We start from the raw sequence: 21,641 nt of genomic DNA, 5'->3' as shown, positions 1-21,641 counted from the left end.
TTTTTTAGAGAAAGAGAGAGAGAGAGAGCAGGGGAGGGACGAGGTGGGGGGGAGAGAGAACGAATCCCAAGTAGGCTCCATACTCAGCACAGAGCCTGACATGGGGCTCAATCTCACGACCCTGAGATCATGACCTGAGCTGAAATGAGTCAGATGTTTAACTGACTGAGCCACCCAGGTGCCCCTGGATTTCATTGTTTTAAATGTGGCACTAATACAATAACTTTTTAATTCATCTTATATGGTGCATATATAATTTGGTTATGTAGGAATGGGGGGGCAGGGGCTCTGATTCTTAGACATATATTGTTTCCATGGGAATAAGTCAGCCTTTATTCCCATATCAGGACTGGTTTAGTCCCATGGAAACAATCTAGTGAAAATGAATCCATTTCATGTTTACATTCTACAACATTCAAATAAATCCATTTCTACTGAAATAAGAACACAGCACATTTCTGGAGGAGAGAGTAATTTTTTAATGAGAGAAACGTTTCGGGAGAAATACTAGAAAATTTGTACTCAAGTGGCAAAGTCTAGTGTTTGCAGATTTTATTCAGAGTCCACCACTTTATACCTCTATTTAGACCATCATCAGAGCAAAGAGAAAGCAGGAAACACTGAATAGAACAGACAAACCTGGAGCTGGTCTGTTCTTCCAAATGAACCTTTTCTCTTTTTCATCTTAAATGCATCGAGGTCCTCAGCTCTCAATTTCAGAGCTTCTTCCTGTTCTGTTTTTAACTTTAGTTCCTGCAGAGAACAGAAATTGAAAACACCTTATTGCTTTTACTACCTGGCCATCATTAAATATTTATTTAATATTTTCTTAAATATTTTTGCAAAAAGAAAGAAAATAAGTAGATGAAGGCTGGGGCTATTTGACAAAAAAATAATGTCAGCCCCTCACTGAAGCAAAAATCAGGGTTTATTAACAAAACTAGGGGTTTTTTTCCCCCATGGTTTGCCAGTGTTACAAATCAGCATAACAGGGATAAGAGTCTGAAAATTACAAATGTGCTTTTCTAGTCTGCCTTTCTGAGCTCATGACCTTTAGTCGGGCTACCCAAGGCACCCATCTGCCATGGGGATATTAGAATTTATGACAGTAGAAATATGAAAAGTATTATTCCGTTTCTGGCATTCAGAAATAGGATTTTGCTGCATGAGAATAGCCTTTCAAAATAGATCATGGTCCTATGAAGAGTATCTTCTAAATTCCTTCCGTTTCCATCCACATCTTAAGAGGCCCCAGGTGCTCTCCTAGGGGTTCAGAGAAGATGCTGCTGTCTACCACCAATGCTTAGCAGGACTAAGGAAGGAGGCCATGAACCAAAGTGGGCTGGTCCACTTTACTGTCTCTTACTGGTCCGTGATGGGTAAGTATAGAAATTGAAAGTGTTTAGAAACCTTTAAAACAACTGGACAGAATAATTTTATGTCTGTTGAATATTAATAGTTATAATAATGAAAAGATGGACTTTTTTTTTTAAAGATTTTATTTATTTGACAGAGAGAGACACAGTGAGAGAGGGAACACAAGCAGGGGGAGTGGGAGAGGGAGAAGCAGGCTTCCCGCCGAGCAGGGAGCCCGATGCGGGGCTCGATCCCAGGACCCTGGGATCATGACCTGAGCCGAAGGCAGACGCTTAACGACTGAGCCACCCAGGCGCCCCTGGCCTTTTATTATATATTTTATTATTTCACTTTACGACTAGTTCATGTTTTACAAAAGTCCTGGGCTGTGATGAACTAATAACAAGATTGAAAACTGCACCTTCTCCACAGGTAATTTCAGAAGTACCGATATAAAGAAAGCAGAAGGAAACTCTACCATTTCCAGCCGTGGGAAGGGCAGAAAGGAGAAAAGAGATGGTAAGAAAGATGTGGGTCCCAATTTTCCTGAGATCTGGCCTTGTGAGTTTTGGCCCCGAAATGGGGTGATAAGGTATCACTGAGGACAGAGGGACAGAAAGCAGACTGCAGTGTAGAGGTCCCACACCCATATGGGACTGCCTGGCCTCGCTGACAGAGCAGGGAAGTACAATCAATTAATTACAGACTCCTTGGCCTCAAGTGACGTGGATCCTGACAGCCTATGGGAGTCCGTTATCGTGGGGCACTGACCCCAAAACTGAAGATGAGGACAGGCCACTGGGCTAGCAAGCTAGACAGAAGACCTAGTAGCCTCCACGAGGATTTATAATGCCACTGGGAGACGAGATGAAACCAAAGCACCTCCGTGCTCTAAACTGAAAGTGAGACCAGACTACAGGTTATACCAACTTGGGCTTCATCATCAGGGCCCAACAAAAAAAGGTAGACGAAGGACAGTAGTCACATCCAAAAGACCAACTGAAATTCAGGAGGTCCCTTTCCCTATAACACCATACAATGTAGTAAAAGCTATATACCCAACCATGACATACACTGGACTCGACCTTAGGGAGAGAAGCACAGGGTGGAAGATGGAAGAGGCAAAGAAACTGAATATTCTTACTCAAGAGAGCTGGGAATTACTTAAAGAAAATGGTGAAATTACCAGGACAAGGTCTGAACAGATTGAGCATATGGTTAGTTCCTATATTTCCAGCAATTCTCATGATATGGGCTGGACAGGGCAAGAGGGGTGGTGGTGTCATAAAGAACATAGGTCTGCTATAGACTAAATAAAGACATTTTCTCTGCTCACCTGCACTGTATTACAAGTGAATTTGACCCCATTATAGTGACCCATTAGTTCTTTCATGCTGCCCAGGCTCTGGTCCGTAGTTATAACTTAGCCCCTCTCACAGTCACAGCAACTCCAAGATGCAGAAATAAAGACACCTTATAGTTACTGGGAGCAGACTCTCTGCTATTCCTCTCCCTCCACAAATGCTTTAAAAGTAACCGCAGTAGGTCTCACCCTCTCTGCTACATGTTGCTCCAGACATTATTGCCTTTACTTGTAATATAATCCCTGTTATAATATTAAAGTAACTGTCCACTGGTTATGACGCTAGGCTTTTCACATCTATTTAATTATCCCATTTAATCCTCACAATAATCTTATGAGACAGAGACTATTAAAAACTCCCATTTTGTAGATGGGGAAACTGCTATTTAGAGAAGTAAAAAGCTCAAGATCACACGATGGCCCACAATTTTGGGTTCCTGTACCTTTTCTTTATAGCTTATCCACAGACTTCAGTTAAGAACTGCTGCTCTAAGGAGAACCTATGCAGAAATCCTAGTATTCTCTGGAAATGGTTTAGTCAAATGGAGAATGGACAAACAGGAATGTTAGAAAGTTAGCTCCAAACAGAGGACTGTGAGCAGGTTTTCTATTTTTGCGTGAAGTAGTGGAAACTTCAATATATCTTTGGGGCAGACTGTTTCTTTTTCTGGATACTCGTTCTCCCTTTAAATAGGGTCGTTTCCCTAGAATGAGAGATATGGCTAAAAGAAGCAAAACTGCCCTAGATAAAAATGTAAAAAGTTTAAGTTACAAGCAGATTTGCATTTCAGCACACTATGCACTATGCACTGTTTAGGGAAAAGAAAAAAAATTCTTGTTTGGAGATTTAAAGAGTGCCATGTTTTGTTGGTTTAAACCATGGTCTATGAGATAAGAACCTGAGACCCAAAGATCACATGACTGAGAGGCAGGCCTAATCCTCACATTGGAGGAAGGACCATAACAAGGAGACTAGGTTGTTGGCAGTAGTAAGGAGAAATGAACAGATCCAAGATATTCAGAAGATATCATCTATAGGACTTAGTGGTTCATGGGTAATAAGGAAGAAGACACAGTCGAGGATGACTGCTAGTTTACCTATCCGAATGGATTGAAAGGTCTGGAAAAGCTCATGGAAAACTATATATTCTCCCTTGAGGGAGTAGGGAGAGGGAATTGTGGGGAGAGAAGTAAGGAAGATCATGAATTCATCTATAAGACAACTGCATGAAGATGTCAGTGGTTGGATACAGGAATCCAGAGCTCGAAGGCAAATCTGGGATTAAGGATTAAATTTGGAAGTTGTCAGAGTTTAACTGTAGCCATGGAAAAAGATGAAGTATCTAAGACAGTACAGAAGAGGCATAAAGCTAGAGCTTTGAGGAATTCTCATATGTGAAGGAGGACTGATAGTGTAGGATGAGTTAGCAAAGACAGAGAACAAGCAATCAGAGAAAAAAACAAAGGGCAAGGGGAAAATATTTCAAGATGGGGGGAGTGGTGAACTATGTTGGATGCAGCTGAGGTTTTAAGGACTTTAGTGACAGAGAGAGCACTAGTGAATTTCTCCAGAGCGTTGAAGTGGATGGTAAAACCAGGAGCCAGATGCCAGACTGGAGAGGATGAGAGAATGAATGGAAGCACAGGAAACAGAAACAGATGCAGTCAACTTTATAACGAACAAGTTTGGTTATAAAGGGGAGAAGAGAGAAGGAGAAAAGTATTAAGTTTAAAGAGGATAATTTTAAGATGGGAAAAATCGAAGATGTTAAAGAAAATCTAGGAAAAAAGAAAAAGTTGAAAATACTGGAGAAAAAAATTAAATGAGATAAAGCACATAAGCGCTTAGAATAGTACTGACTGAAGATAAATGTTAACTACTGCTATAATAACTATTACATTATTAAGAATGAGTAGCTCAAACGATGGACTCTGAAAAACAAACTGAGGGTTCTAGAGGGGAGGGGGGTGGGAGGATGGGTTAGCCTGGTGATGGGTATTGAGGAGGGCACATTCTGCATGGAGCACTGGGTGTTATGCACAAACAATGAATCATGGAACACTACATATAAAACTAATGATGTAATGTATGGGGATTAACATAAGAATAAAAAAATTTAAAAAAAAAGAATGAGTAGCTCAAGAAAATTAAGAAAATAATTCTGTTTACAATAACATCTAAAAGAATAAAATATCTGGAAATAAATTTAAGCAAGGAGGTAAAAAGACTGTGCACTGAAAATTAGAAAAGATTGCTGAAAGAGATTAAAGAAGACCTAACTAAAGGTTACCCCATGCTCAGGAGTAGGAAGACAATATTGTCATGATGTCAATACACCCTAAGAACTCTACAGATTCAGTGCAATCCATATAAAAATTCCAATGGCCTTTTTTGCATAAATGGAAAGGCTGATCCTTTAATTCATATGTAATTGCAAGGGACCTCAAATAACCAAAACCATCTTCAAAAAGAACAACAACAAAGTTGAAGGACTTATTTCCAATTTCAAAACTAACTGCAAAACAATGTGGTGCTAGCATAAGGACAGACATACAGACAAATGGACTAGAACTGAGTTTAGATATAAATCCATAAAGCTACAGCCAACTGATCTTTGACAAGGGTACCAAGTCCATTCAGTGGGGAAAAAATAATGTCTTTAACAGATGGAACTGGCACAACTAGATTTCCACATGCAAACGAATAAAGTTGGACCTCTTCCTCACACTATAGGCAAAAATTAACTCAAAATCAATTAACAACCTAAATATAAGAGCTAAAACCATAAAACTCTCAGAAGAAAACAAAGGGGTAAATCTTTGTGACTTTACATTTGACAGTGAATCTTTAAAAGACACCAAAAGCACAGACAACAAAAGAAAAAATAGATAAATCATAAAAATTTAAATTTTGCTGCATCAAAGAATATTATCAAGAAAGTTTAAAGGGACGCCTTGGTGACTAAGTCGATTAAGCATCTGACTCTTGATTTTGGCTCAGATCATGATCTCAGGGTTGTGAGATCGAGCCCTCTGTTGGGCTCCACACTGGGAGTGGAGCCTGCTTAAGATTCTCTTGGGGCGCCTGGGTGGCTCAGTTGGTTAAGTGTCCAACTCATGGCTTTGGCTCAGGTCATGATATCACGGTTGTGAGATCGAGCCCCACATCAGGCTCTATGCTGAGTGGGGAGTCTGCTTGAAGATTTTCTCTATCCCTCCCCTTCTACCCCTCCCCTCACTCACATGCTCTCTCTCTCTAAAATAAATAAATAAATCTTTAAAAAAAAAAAAAAGATTCTCTATCCCTCTCGTTCTGCCCATTAACTCCCCTAAAAAAAAGTTTAAAGACAACCTACAGAATGGGAAAAATATATGGAAGTCATGTATGTGAGAGAGTTTAATGTCTAGAGTACATAAAGAACTCCAATGATTTAACAATAAAAAGATAATCCATTTAAAAAGTAGACAAAGAACTTGAACAGACATTTCTCCACAGAAGATACTGAAATGGCCAATTAGCACATGAAAAGATGCTCACATCATTAGTCATTAGGGAAACGGAAATCAAAACCACCATGAGATACCACTTCACACACACTTGGATGACTGTAATAAAAAAGAAAGAGAAAATAACGTGTGTTGGCAAAAATATGGAGAAATTAAAACCCTCATACATTGTTGGGGGGAATGTAAAATGGTGCTGTTCTCTATTGAAAACAGTTGGTAATTCCTGAAGAAATGAAACAGAATTATATGACCCAGCAATTCCACTCCTAGGATTTGAACAGTTAACCTGTAGGCCAATTTTTACCACAGTATTATTTATGGTAGACAAAAGGTGGAAGCAACTGGAGTGTCTACCAACAGATGAATGGATGGACCAAATGTGGTATATACACCCAATGGAATATTACTTGGCCACAAAAAATAATGAAGTTCTGATACATGCTACAACACGGATGAACCTTGAAAATGTTAAAGGAAGTGAAACAAGCCAGACACAGGATAAATATTGTAAGATTTCATTTTTATAAAATAGCTAGAATAGGCAAATTCAGAGAGACAGAAGTAGATCAGAAGTTACCAGGGGCTGGTGGTGGGGGGAGGGGAGGGAGAAACGGGAAATTACTGCCTAATGGTTACAGAGTGTCTGTTTAGAGTGATGAAAAAGTTTTGAAAATAGCTAGTGGTCTCAGTTGTACAACACTGTGAATGTAATCAATGCCACGGAACTGTACAGTTAAACTCGATTAAAGTGGAACATTTTATGTTTATTTTACCAAAATTTACAAAAATAATGTAATATACCCAAACCCACTGAACTGTATATTTTATGTGAGTAAATTGTATGGTATGTCAAGAATACCTCAATATAGCTGTTAAAAAGAAGAATCAGTAACTTGTCTTAAATGCTATTTAACCTTTGTTCCATCACTAAATTCTATGTTGTTTTTTTTTTTAAGGTCTAAGAATAGACCATATTCCAAAGTTAAAAATCTAGAAATCAATTATGTTTCAAGCTTTCGGTTCAGCTTAACATTTCAATAGAAAAGAGCCTGGTACCTAGTGCCAGGTAAGTGTTTGTGATGGCTATTGTCATGACATTCATCGTCCTCCTCTTTTCAAAAGAGCCCTGTGAGGTAAGTGTGATTAAGGCCATTTTCGAGGAGAATAAACAGACTCAGAGAGGGTAAGTGATTTTCTCAGTCAACAAGCCAGCCAGGACCTGAGAAAGCTGGGATCTGAACCCACGCTAGCCTGGCCCCAGGGCCCAGGTGGACAGCATCAGTTCTTCCCCAGACCAATCCGTTCTACACAACTGCTGGCCAGATTGGTCTCATCATCCTTCTGCTCATTATGAACGAAATGGTACCATTTTATCTTGTGCTTTTTCCCATGCTGCCACACGGACAATGCATGTTGAAGCACTTTGGAAATGGGAAATCCTATCAAATGTTAGATATTTTTTCAAAAGTCAGCTTTATATGTTTTTGACAGCCTCAGGTAAAGTTAAGGTCCTAGTTAGAGAAACTGTCTTCACTGTACGTTCTTTCATGAAGTCAAAGCCTTCAAGACAGTACTCAGAATTCAATAAATAGGTTTTACTATGTAGATGTACAAAGCTTTAAGCGAATGAGGACAGCAGCTGAGGACAGGCCAAGGGGAGATACCTCAGAAGCCAAGTGAATTGAGACCTTGGCTTCATCAGCCCTGAGCCATTTAACATTTCCTATTAGGTTTAGCAGGAAAGTAGGACAGTATTACTTTGATTTTTTGTTGATCCCGCTTGATCTCTGCATCCAGTTGCTTCCTTTTTTCATTTTCTTCGTGAAGTCTTTTTTGCAGCTGTACTTTTTGATATTTCATGTGATCTACATTCTGCTCTAGTTCATTAGCACGTTTCTCATTTTGGATTGACAGTGATGCCAATTTCTTACTATTTTGTTGCTTCTTCTGTAAGACCTGCGGATCATATGGAATATTTCAAAATGAAAAACTGCATCTCTAACAAATCTCGAGTAAATTTAAACTATTCATTCTATGGCAAAGGTAGACATTTTGCCTAGATTTTTGGCAGGTTCATAATTGCTTTCTACAGGTCTACTTTGACAATTGGGCCATCATAATTTTCACCAGATATCATGAATGATGAGACTCCCTGACACGAACAGCCAAACAGAACAAAACTAGAATCTTTGCTTTTTTTATTGAGTGTTTTTAAAAATGATAAAAATTAAAATACAAAACTGTACTTCCATTTTATAAGACTTATCTCAGACCCCAAATCTACTGTTCTGCTTCCTAACACCAAATTACCAATTTCTTAATTATTCTTCCAGAAATAATTAACACGCATGCAAATAACTTCATATATATTCTAAATAGACTATTTTTCACTCACTTTTTTTTACTCATCTTAGAGATGTTTTCACAGAAATTTGTTCTACGTGATTGCAAAGTAGTCCACTGTGTTCCTCTTTTACATCCAGCTATAGCCTAAATAATTAATCCCTAAGTTAAGATGATCAGAACTGATACCATTTTCCTTACAGTGACCACTGTTAGCATTATCATTTTAATTATCTTAAAGCTTCTCCTCATCTTGCTAAAATTATCGATGAGTAGCATAAAAAATTTGTGAACATTTGCCAAGAGTTTATACTACTAATAGAAAATATCAGGTTTCCAATTTAATCCTGATCAAACAAACATATATTAAACCTGTACTATGTGGGGTGCCTGGGTGGCTCAGTCGTTAAGCGTCTGCCTTTGGCCCAGGTCATGGTCCCAGGGTCCTGGGATCGAGCCCCGCATCAGGCTCCCTGCTCAGCAGGAAGCCTGCTTCTCCCTCTCCCACTCCCCCTGCTTGTGTTCCCTCTCTTTCTGTGTTTCTCTCTGGCAAATAAATAAATAAACAAACAAACAAATCTGTACTATGTGCTTTAGCATTGCACTAAGTACCTCTTATGTGACATAAAAAAGGTGGTCATTTGTAAATTATGCAGACTACAATTATCTCCCTTATCTTGACAATAAATTGTTGGCAAAAACACATTTTGTTTTCATTAACCTAGGCATTCACAGAGGCGTTGACGCTTAGAGCAGCACTAAAGTGTGGTCTGCGGACCAGTACTGGCCACAGATTGTTGTCAGCCTGTATCACTGAACATACTATTGGGTTCAGCTGACACTGGCTGCATCAAGACCTTTCTGATGAAGGGAGCTCTGCTCCCATGTGCCTTTCTCTCGTCACAGATGCATAACGAACAATCTGCAGACAATGACTGAGCACCACCAGCCTGGAGGCCACAGGACTCTGTAGTTTCCCATTCCTAGATTTGGACACTACCTTTGCCACTTACTTTTTTTTTTTTTTTAAGATTTTATTTATTTATTTGACAGAGAGAGAGACAGCGAGAGCAGGAACACAAGCAGGGGGAGTGGGAGAGGGAGAAGCAGGCTCCCCGCAGAGCAGGGAGCCCCATGCGGGGCTCCATCCCAGGACCCTGGGATCATGACCTGAGCCGAAGGCAGACGCTTAACGACTGAGCCATCCAGGCGCCCCTGCCACTTACTTTTGATAGTAACTGCAATACTGGAGCAAAAATGATAATACTGGCATTTTAGTGTCTTTCCACATAATACTGAAAATCTCAGTAGAAGTACTGATAATCTTATTTAAAAGTGAGATAGGCTGCCATTGTCTTTTGCACTTATTCTACACATGCTCAAGAGTGCACGTTACTGGCAGCAGTAAAGTACTAATGCATTATGTAACTCTCTGTATATATGCAGATGTAAAGAATACAGATTTTAGATTTTTTAAATAAAAGAATTTAAGCTTTCAAAACTTAAAAAAAAATTCACTATACCAATAAAAACATTAGTATTTCAATACTGTAAAATGGCATGAGATGTTAGAGTACTGAAAACTGTTATTGTCACCTCAACTATGCGACTCTGAGTTACTTAACCTTTCTAAATCTTAGTTTTCTCATTTGTAAAACACAGTAAAAATACTCTCTAAAGGATTAAATAACACATATGAAACATCTGGTATGTAGACACTTAACTGGTAACTACCATCCTCCTCCCCTGCCCCGCCACCATCCCCATCCCCATTGGGTGTGCCTGAATAGGTCAAAAGCACAGACATTTCTAAAACTGCATGGGAATCCTGTGTCAGTCCCCTGCTGTGTGGGTGTTTCTTTTGAGCTTAATTATGTTCTGTGTCTTCTTTCCTTTCCTTATCAATCTCCTTAGCAGAAAAGGATATGCAACAAGAAACATGGAAAGCAAAAGACCATGATAATTCTCAAACCCTATTAATAACCTTTCATTTAATCTTTTAATTCGATCATTGTATCTGTGTGAAATATAGAACATATAAAATAACCTTTGCTAATTCAGGCCTTCCTCAAAGCAAAAAAAGTCTCAAATACACAACCTAACCTTACACCTAAGGAACTGGAAAAAGAACAGCAAATAAAGCCTAAAACCAGCAGAAGAAGGGAAATAATAAAGATTAGAGCAGAAATAAATGATATAGAAATTTAAAAAAAAACAACAACAGTAGATCAGCGAAACTAGGAGCTGGTTCTTTGAAAGAATTAACAAAGTTGATAAACCCCTAGCCAGACTTACCAAGAAGAAAAGAGAAAGGACCCAAATAAAATCACAAATGAAAGAAGGAGAGATCACAACCAACACCACAGAAATATAAACAATTAAAAGAGAATATTATGAGGACTTATATGTCAACAAATTGGGCAATATGAAAGAAATAAATTCCTAGAAACATATAAACTACCAAAACTGAAACAGGAAGAAATAGAAAACTTGAACAGACCCACAACCAGCAAGGAATTTGAATCAGGAATCAAAAATCTCCCAACAAACAAGAGTCCAGGGCTGGATGGCTTCCCAGGGGAATTCTACCAAACATTTAAAGAAGAAATAATACCTATTCTTCTAAAACTATTCCAAAAAATAGAAATGGAAGGAAAATTTCCAAACTCATTCTATGAGGCCAGCATTGCCTTGATCCCAAAACCAGACAGAGATCCCGCTAAAAAGAATTACAGAGCAATATCCCTGATGAACATGGATGCAAAAATTCTCAACAAGATACTAGCAAATTCAATCCAACAGTACATTAAAAGAATTATTCATCATGATCAAGTGGAATTTATTCCTGGGCTGCAGGGGTGGTTCATTATCTGCAAATCAATCAATCAATGTGATACACCACATTAATAAAAGAAAGGATAAGAACCATAGAATCTTCTTAATAGATGCAGAAAAAGCATGTGACAAAATACAGCATCCTTTCCTGATAAAAACCCTCAAGAAAGTAGGCATAGAAAGAACATACCTCAACATCATAAAGGCCATACACGAAAGTCCCACAGCTAATATCATCCTCAATGGGGAAAAGCTGAGAGCTTTTCTCCTGAGGTCAGGAACACGAGAGAGATGTCTACTCTCACCACTGTCGTTCAACATAGTACTGGAAGTCCTAGCCTCAGCTATCAGAAAACAAAAAGAAATAAAAGGCATCCAAACTGGTGAGGAAGAAGCCAAACCTTCACTCTTCACAGATGACATGATACTCTATGTAGAAAACTCGAAAGATTCCACCAAAAAATTTCTAGAACTGAAACATGAATTCATCAAAGCTGCAGGATATAAAATCAATGTACAGAAATCTGTTGCATTTCTATACACCAATAATGAAGAAGAAGAAAGAGAAATCAAGGAATAGATCCAATTTATAATTTCACCAAAAACATTAGATACCTAGGAATAAACCTAACCAAAGAGGTAAAAGATCTGTACTCTGAAAACTATACAACACTTACGAAAGAAATTGAAGAAGACACAAAGAAATGGAAAAACATTCCATGCTCATGGATTGGAAGAGCAAATATTGTTAAAATGTCTATACCACCCAAAGCAATCTATACACTCAGTGCAATCCCTATCAAAATACCACCAGCATTTTTCACAGAGCTAGAACAAACGGTCCTAAAATTTGTATGGAACCAGAAAAGACCCCAAATAGCCAAAGTAATGTTGAAAAAGAAAAGCAAAGCGACAGGCATCATGATTCTTCAAGCTCTTTTACAAAGCTGCCATCATCAAGACAGTATGGTACTGGCACAAAAACAGACACATAGATCAATGGAACAGAATAGAGAACCCAGAGATGGACCCATAGCTATATGGTCAATTAATCTTTGACAAAGCAGGAAAGAATATCCAATGGCAAAAAGACAGTCTCTTCAACAAACGGTGTTGGGAAAACTGGACAACAACATGCAGAAGAATGAAATTGGACCACTTTCTTACACCATACACAAAAATAAATTCAAAAAACAGGAGCCTGGGTGGCTTAGTTGGTTAAGCGACTGCCTTTGGCTCAGGTCACGATCCTGGAGTCCTGGGATCGAGTCAAACATCAGGCTTCCTGCTCAGCGGGGAGTCTGCTTCTCCCTCTGACCCTCCCCCTTCTCATGTTCTCTCTCTCTCATTCTCTCTCTCTCAAATAAATAAAATCTTAAAAAAAAACCAATTAAAAAAATAAATTCAAAATGGATGAAAGACCTAAATGTGAGACAGGAAACCATCATAATCCTGGAGGAGAACACTAACAGTAACCTCTTTGATCTCAGCCACAGCAACTTCTTACTAGACACATCACCAGAGGCAAGAGAAACAAAAGCAAAAATGAACTATTGGGACTTCACCAAAATAAAAAACTTCTGCACAGCAAAGGATGGGAGAAGATATTTGCAAATGACATATCTGATAAAGGGTTAGTATCAAAAAAAAAAGGGTTAGTATCCAAAATCTATAAAGAACTTATCAAACTCAACACCCAAAAAAACAAATAATCCAGTTAAGAAATGGGTAGAAGACAAGAACAGACATTTTTCCATGAAAGACATCCAGATGGCTAATAGACACATGAAAAGATGCTCATCATCACTCATCATCAGGGAAATTCAAATCAAAACCACACTGAGATACCACCTTACACCAGTTAGAATGGCAAAAATGGACAGGGAAAGAAACAACAAATGTTGGAGAGGTTGTGGAGAAAGGGGAACCCTCTTACACTGTTGGTGGGAATGCAAGCTGGTGCAGCCACTCTGGAAAACAGTATGGAGGTTCCTCAAAAAGTTAAAAATGGAGCTACTCTACAACCCAGCAATTGCACTACTAGGTATTTACCTAAAGGCTACAAAAATACAGATTCGAAGGGGTACATGCACCCCGATGTTTACAGCAGCATTATCAACAATAGCCAAACTATGGAAAGAGTGTTAAGTGTCCATCAACTGATGAATGGATAAAGAAGATGTGAGATATATATATATTATATATAAAATATTACTCAGCCATCAGAAAGAATGAAATCTTGCCATTTGCAACAATGTGGATGGAACTAGAGGGTATTACGCTAAGCAAAATAAATCAGTCAGAGAAAGACAAATACCATATGATTTCACTCATATGTAGAATTTAAGAAACAAAACAGATGAACATAGGGGAAAGGAAGGAAAAATAAAATAAGATTAAAAAGAGAGAGAGGCAAACCGTAAGAGACTCTTAATGTAGAGAACAAACTAAAGGTTGATGGAGAGGAGCGGGGTGGAGGGGAAGGGCTAAATGGGTGTTGGGTATTAAGGAGAGCACTTGTTATGTGAGCACTGGGTGCTGTGTGTAAGTGATGAATCACTAAATTCTACTCCTGAAAGCAATAAAACTCTATATGTTAACTAACTTGAATTTAAATAAAAACTTGGAAAAAAATATTTACTAAATCCACAAACAAGGCTTAAACCATAGTTGTAGATGATAAACAACCTCCTTAGGAAAACAATCATTTTGGTTATTAATACTGAGTATAAAAATTACAATCAGAACTGAAGGTTGGGATATAAAACTATGAAATTATAAGTAAAATTTCATAATAAACACAAAGGAAAAATCTTAATTGTTTTGTTCTACTAATGTTGTGTTAACAAGAGTACTTTGTCAGACATTGCAGTCCCAATTTTAAGGGTCGAGAAGTGAAAAAGAACTGATCCCAAGACTCTCTGAGGTGAAGTGCTAAACGGAAACATGTATTCCTGAAATAAGTACTATGAAGGAAAGTAAAATGGGTGACACATACCACTACCATGTTCTCCTCTAAGCAGTTCATATGTTAAGTCATACTATGTTATCTCTGTGTTGACAGGCTATTTAGGTAAAAATTTTAGTGGGGACGGCCAGATGTTTGAAGTGGGATTTGGTGTTTGGTCTGCTCATGTGCAGTGGACACTGACCTTGTTGAGAGAAAATAATTGTGGCACAGTTCCAAAAATAAATAAATCATGCTCTGAACAGGTGAACTACAATTCCACTCTCCCTACGGTGGAAACAATAGGAAAGTAATAGATGATGAATGAAAAAAATGGAGGGGCACCCGAGTGGCTCAGTCGTTAAGCGTCTGCCTTCGGCTCAGGTCATGATCCCAGGGTCCTGGGATGGAGCCCCACATCGGGCTCCCTGCTAACAGGAAGGCTGCTTCTCCCTCTCCCACTCCCCCTGTTTGTGTTCCCTCTCTCGCTGTCTCTGTCAAATAAATAAATAAAATCTTCAAAAAAAAAAAAAAGTTTGCTTAAAAAAAAGAAAAAAATGGAGATAGCATTCTAGCAAATTCATTAGAATCGGACTAACAGAGCACTCCGATCATCACAAAAGCATCTGAAAATGGCTTCATTATACACAAAATCTCTCGGTAATGGGGTGTTTCTCATAGAATAGCATTTTTAATGGTAGCTATTTCTGAGGCCATAGCTAAATCCAGCATTAGGAAATCAAGAATGAGATGTTAGTAGTCAATTATTAACCTTTCTTAAGGCAATCAGTGATGGTTCCAGAAAATGGTCTGAAATAATTAGCATTTGTTGAATGTGTCTACAAGGTGCCCTACGCCTACCAGATGTTTTCTATGTATTATTTAATCATCAATCTTTTGTCCTTCAGAAAAGAACACAATTTCTGTGGTTATCTTTATTTCTCACCATGGTTTCTGGTAAAAAGTTTAAAATAATATACTTTTCGAATGAAGATTATAGGACCCAGATTGAAAGGAGGCAAACTCGCCAGCACACCAGGAAAGAAAAGATGCCATCCAGTTTCTCTTGCTGGTGAAAACCCAATCCTACCTCTTTCCTAGCCAGCTACGAAAGCAGTAAGCCTTAAGTAAGTTTGCTCACAATTACATTTTGAGAAAATTACCTGGACTCTTAGCTTTGCGGCATCCATCTTTTTACGGAACTCCTTCTGTAATTTTACCTTCAAAGCAACATCAGAAAGATCTTTGCTTTCTAGCTCTTGCAGCTGCTTCTCTGTTTCAGTTAATTCCACCTTCGCGCGTTCTGCTTCGTGCTCAAGTTTTGTTACTTTCAGAGAATACTGTTTGCTTACAGACTTGGCATCGTTACCTTCACCACAGTAATAAGAGTAATAACAATTATAAATTATGTTTAAAAAAATAAACTAAGTAAAACATCAAAACCCTAAAAATGCTCTATTCTTCAAAATCCAGCTGGGCATGTATCTATTTAAGACCCAGCAGTATGAGCCCCACTGTCCTCGCCCAACCCCATCAAATACAACTCGACACCTGGCCTCTTACTAATCAGCTGCTTACTGACTGTTGGCACCTGGTGCCAGCCCAGCCCCTCAGAGGCTCATCTTTGTGTGTTAGTGTGACATTTCTGACTTTCTGAATTTGGGGGTTAGCTCTGCTGGCATCAAACTCCAGGTAAGAAAAATATTTGGGGTGACTCTTTGGCTTTTTGCTTACTACACGTTGGCTTCCTGCTATCTGTAATCGTGTTTTCTCTACTATGAAAAATTCCCAACATATCTAAAGTAAAAAAATAATATGATGAAGCCCCATCACTGAGATTTGAGAGTTAACAAGATTTTGCCATAGTTGCTTCATCTATGCCTTTCTTCTGTTTTAATTTGCTGAAGAATTGTAAAAACAATCTCAGATGTCATGTCTTTGCACCTACACATACTTCAATAAACATCTATACCACATATGGACATAGCCAAAAATTCTTTCACACCTCACGATATTAATCCCTACTGACCCTATTCAGACTTCCCCAGTTGTCTCAAAATGTCTTTTACAATTGGTTTATTGTAATCACCATCCAAACAAGGCCCACAATACATCTGATTGTTGTCTCTCATGAATCTTTCATTCTAGAGCTGGCCCCCTCTTTTTCCATTCGGTTGAACTTGTCAAAGATGAATTTTTTGAATCATTTTCTTATATTTGGGACATAGAGAAAAACAGAATACAGATATTTCTGTCTCTCTTTTCATCCTAAGCTAAGCTACTGCCCCTAAAAACTTGGTTTTGATTTGTTCTGAGCAGCCAACTTATCCCTGAACTAGACTAGCAAACTCGTGGCAATGGAAAAGTAAGAGTCCAAAGCTCGTGGGATGAATTATCATCAGGGGAAGTGCGTTCTACTGTTATAACTGAATATCTCCATTTTTTAATAAAAAGCAATGACTGAACTAAATGCACTTTGAGTTGTCTTCTGGCTCTAAAACTCTCTGATTATCTGAGTAACTTTAAAATACACATGGCTACTATATTTGAATGAATTTAAGACCCCATATATTGTTCAACACATCAGTACTATGTGAGTCACTAAGAAAAAAGGGAGAGTCCCATTTACACCAGTTACATGATAAAATGCCCGGATGCCACGGAGGGAAAGGTGCATCCTGATTGCAGAGATATGAAAATGTGAAAGAATGTGATTAGAAATGATGAAATACAGTGTGGTTGTCACTTATTGTTGGCTGAAATAAATGCTACTTGGGGGAAGACTTCGGTGAGGAGGCTTTGAAAAGCAAGCACACACTGACCCTTTTGCGAGTCACCATCTCTAAGGAAAGCTCCAAACTGCCCTTGGTTCTAACGAGTAAGAAGAGGACCTTCTCTGTGTAAGTTCAAGTATCCTCTACTTTAAGGCAACCAGGATGAGTATACCGGGCTACAAAAGTGTGCTGATTTAGTGAGAGATCCCATGGTAGCCTCACCGATCGAAAAGAAAATCATTTGTTCCAGAAGGGCACATACCCTTAACTTCCACAGGCAGTATCCCTGATGGAGAAGCTATTTAAGCCCCTAAATCAGTTCCTAGACACTCCTGAGAGGGATTTACTGGCATCGATCCTGCCTATGAAGGAGTAGCATGGTCAAGCTCAATTAAATATCTGGGACACCCGGAGCTGGAATGATGCACAGCACATTCATCACTAGGACTGAGGAAGGGAAATGCTTTGGGACAGCAGTTAGGGAGAGGAGGGTGAGAAAAGAGGACAGCCAGCCAGAAAGCAAGCTTGCCAGAAAGAGGAAGGAAGCGGGAAGGCAGAGTGCCCCTCGCTGGCAGAGGAGCTGGGAGCCACCATCATTCATGTAATCTGAGCGTGATTATAGCCTTGGGCTTAAAGAAAAAGAAGGTAGTATTTCCTTCAGTTCCCTTAAATGTGACCCATGTTTCACTGGAGGTGAGAATAAGAAATGCTATGGTCTATTATCCCTTCAATTCCTTACTGAATTTCAAAGTAGTCAAAGCTCACACTTTGAGTCTGTAAGGGGCAAAACCCCCAAAAGCCTGAGACATGCTTCTCAAGACAAGCCTAATAATGTAGCTAAGGGTGAGGAGAGGATGTGGTGTATACGCCCAACCAGGCAGAATTTGAAACTAAGGGGAAGAGCTAAAAGCTCGGCTCACTAAGAGAGTAGCTCTCAAGGATAAATCCTTACATCTTTAGAGAAATAAAAAGGATCTACATTTGAGATATAAAGTTTATTAATGTTGAAAACAAACTATCCAAAAGAATGAGAACTAATAATATTAAAATGAGTTAGAAAAATATCTGACCTATTCCCAGATAGCTAGTGTAATGTTTCTTAAAAAGTGGCATAAAAGTGCCCCTAGACTTTCAGCACAACACAGGGTTCACAGTGGCAGAACCATTCATAGATGAAATCCCAATGTAACAAAGTTCTTCTGATAACTAACCTCCACCTATTGGCTGTGAAACACACCTTGTTATACCAATTTCCAAACTACAGTGGACAGAGCTCAGTGTCAAAAGCTAAAATAAATGTTACAACATCAGAAGCCATTTTAGAAGCTTTTCTTTCTCATATAAGCTGGTTCACAGGACAGTATTACCTGTTTTTATTAATTCTTTAATTAGATCTTCCTTCATCTTGATGTTAATTGTAAGTTCTCTCATCTTTTGTTTAGCTTCAGTAAGTATGAGTTCTGAATTCCTTAATTTTTGCAAATTTATATCTTGACTCTCCTGGAGACATTCAATCTTTAAATCTTTAAAGAAAAAGAAGCAAAACTGAGAAATGAAACTACCTGTTTATAAAGTATTCAACAGCGGTGAAGTTAAATAAGAGAAGCAGACAGAGAAACAGTCTAGAGGTAGCAGAGGAAGAGGCAAACAGAAAGGAAAAAATACATGGCAATTGGGACTTTAATTTTCTAGCTTATGGTGAGCTTTAGTCATATCCTGTAGGTTCTGATACATAGTATTTCACTGCCCTTAGATATGTGATTTGAGTGTTTCTTTAACCTGAGTTATTTTTTAAAAAGGTATAAAATCTCCAGGGTGGGTAGAGGGTTGAAATTTTTTCCCATTAACTTCTATGTTTATTGTAATCCGAGAATGTGGTCTATAGCAGACTACTCAAAGTGTAGTCCAGCACTGCTGGCGATTGGAATGTAAGTCAACTATATCACTGTTTTAATTCAGCTAACTTTTTGGTTTTTTTTCACAGCAAGACTTCCTCAGTGAAGAGGTTAGCGTACAGAGTTACATTCTGGCATAAGTTTCTTTTTTTTTTTTTAAAGATTTTATTTATTTATTTGTTAGAGAGAGAGAGTGTGGGCGAGAGAGAGTGAGCGAGAGTATAAGTAGGGGGAGCTGCAGGCAGAGGGAGAAGCAGGCTCCCCGCTGAGCAAGGAGCCTGATGCGGAACTCGATCCCAGGATCCCGGGATCATGACCCGAGCCGAAGGCAGCCGCTTAACCGACTGAGCCACCCAGGCGTCCCTGGCATAAGTTTCTTACCTGGTTGTAGACCAGTACCAAACAGTTCAAGGATGGCTACTTGAGTAGGCACTATTTATACATTTTAAAATGTGTTTTATTTGTGGTATAGTCAATTTTTGTTAATATTACATGCATAGGCTCTCTAAAAGATAAGATACTCTCTATTTTCATAGTGTAGGACTTATCTATCATGTGATTGATATTCCCTATGCTCTTTCTTTTTATGTTTTGACCACTCATAGGCCAAGAGAAATGAGTTAAAAATCACCATAGTTTTGGCAACACAAACATTTTGATGCTGTTTTTTGATGATAAAAATTCTCATCCGTTGTACACTAGAACATTATGAGCACTCAGCAGACTAATTTGGCTCTAATGTGGCATGCATCACTACTGGTAGGCAGGTGCGCCCTTGAAGCAGTAGACACCTCGTAAATTACTTTTTTTAAAAAAAGATTTTATTTATTTATTTGAGAGAGAGCAAGAGCACACAAACAGGGAGGAGGGGCAGAGGTGAGGGAGAAGCAGACTCCCTGCTGAGCAGGGAGCCCAACGCGGGATCGATCCCAGGACCCTGGGATCATGACCTGAGCTGAAGTCAGATGCTTAACTGACTGAGCCACCCAGGCGTCCCTAGTAAATTAATTAAAATGTATTTTAAAGTAGTCAAGAGTACAATGTAAATATCAACTCAAGTCTGGCTACAAGATCCCCACTCTGAGACATTTAGCCTATAACTCTAGCCAGGACTGATTGTTGGGAAAATTTTTTTATTAAGGAGTAGAGAGTGAAGGACACCTGGGTGGCTCAGTCGGTTAAGCGTCTGCCTTCGGCTCAGGTCATGATCCCAGGGTCCTGGGATCAAGCCCCGCATCAGGCTCCCTGTTCAGCAGGGAGTCTGCTTCTCCTTCTCCCTCCGCCAGCCACTCCCCCTGCTTTTGCTTTCTCACTCTCTGACAAATAAATAAATAAAATCTAAAAAAAAACAAAAAACAAAAAAAGTGAGAGTGAAAAATTAGAGGTAGAACAGAGAACATAAAGGAAGTTCTATCAACCAGGAAAGCACTCCTACCAAGTTCCCATCTTCGAGAATTCCTAGATGCTTCTTAAATTATTGACTAAAGAAAAAGAGAAGTGTCATAAACATTAAATCTAAATTACTTGAGAAAATCTGTGTACCTTCATTCCCCAAACTTGACTTTTGTGTTTGATCCTGAATATCATTCAATTCAACAAGAGAACAAACAGAGCCTGGCTTTTGAATCCATGAGCGACTTCTAGATCTAAAAAAAAAACATCAGGATCAAAGGTAACTTGTCTGTTAGCATTTTCTCCTCTGCCCTCAAATTAGTTCCCCAAAACGGACAGTAATTTTAAAAAAATTACTGCATGGAGCACTGGGTGTTATACGAAAACAATGAATCCATGGATCACTACATCAAAAACTAATGATGTATTGTATGGTGACTAACATAACATAATAAAATTAAATTCAATTAAAAAAACCCAAATTATTAATTATATAAACAGAATTTTACTAATATTCCTCAAAATAAAAGGGTATCTCCCCCAAGATGAACTCAGTGGAAAATTTGTTTGTTGCCCACTGTGGCAGCAAAATCAAGAAATCCAAAAACACTCTCTCTGAAAATTAAAATCCAACAACTATAAAAGCCCTAAATGTAATATTATTTTTCAATTTTAAGAATGATAACTTTGTTCGATTTTTTTTTCATAACACATTAGCAGACAGTGCATTTAGCAAAAACTACTTACTCTTATATTAAATGGTAAGGATACATGTTAATGAAAAAAAGACCTATGTCTATATATGTTTATTGTATCACATGTTTATTAAATCAGTCAATATTTAACATACCTAATTTCAGATTTCTCTTGGCCTTCAGATTCTTCGTCATCACTGTTGTCAGAAAATTGGCAGTGGAGGACTTCATCTTGTTCTTCTATGTGACCCAGCAGCATCTGACTTCGTGTTCGAAATCCAGCAACTACTCGATCCAGAGAGTACACAGAAGGACTTGTGTAGACCTTACAAGTGACCACCCAACAAAAAAAGTGATTTTTTTAACATTTATTTTTATCCTATTACTCAAAATGTCTTTAAAGAGACATTTAGATAGTTACACTTAAAACAGCCAATTACTGAAAATATGCAAAAGTCAAAATAAATTTCACAATGCCGTGGTGCCCCATGGACACATACATCTTTTAGAATCTACACAGCTCTTACTCCTTCT

At 38.5% G+C, this 21,641-nt stretch overlaps 1 protein-coding gene across 1 annotated transcript in view; it reads right to left on the bottom strand.

Moving 5' to 3' along the window:
* The window catches only part of KIF27 (kinesin family member 27), a 59,071-nt gene that overhangs the window by 19,208 nt on the left and 18,222 nt on the right, over nucleotides 1-21,641 (bottom strand). Inside the window, exons 5-10 of the mRNA XM_081804050.1 lie at nucleotides 21,263-21,432; nucleotides 20,563-20,666; nucleotides 18,493-18,648; nucleotides 15,515-15,720; nucleotides 7,985-8,182; nucleotides 613-753 (exon numbers count right to left, since the gene is read on the bottom strand). Of these exons, the coding sequence (XP_081660176.1) occupies nucleotides 613-753; nucleotides 7,985-8,182; nucleotides 15,515-15,720; nucleotides 18,493-18,648; nucleotides 20,563-20,666; nucleotides 21,263-21,432 (975 nt within the window). The remainder of the gene's footprint in view (nucleotides 1-612; nucleotides 754-7,984; nucleotides 8,183-15,514; nucleotides 15,721-18,492; nucleotides 18,649-20,562; nucleotides 20,667-21,262; nucleotides 21,433-21,641) is intronic.

Source organism: Leptonychotes weddellii, chromosome 14, assembly GCF_054177405.1.
Source record: "Leptonychotes weddellii isolate Sample4059 chromosome 14, ASM5417740v2, whole genome shotgun sequence".
In the NCBI taxonomy this organism is placed as follows: domain Eukaryota; kingdom Metazoa; phylum Chordata; class Mammalia; order Carnivora; family Phocidae; genus Leptonychotes; species Leptonychotes weddellii.
Note: the sequence above shows the minus strand (reverse complement) of the source record. Positions and strands in the feature narration are given on the sequence as shown.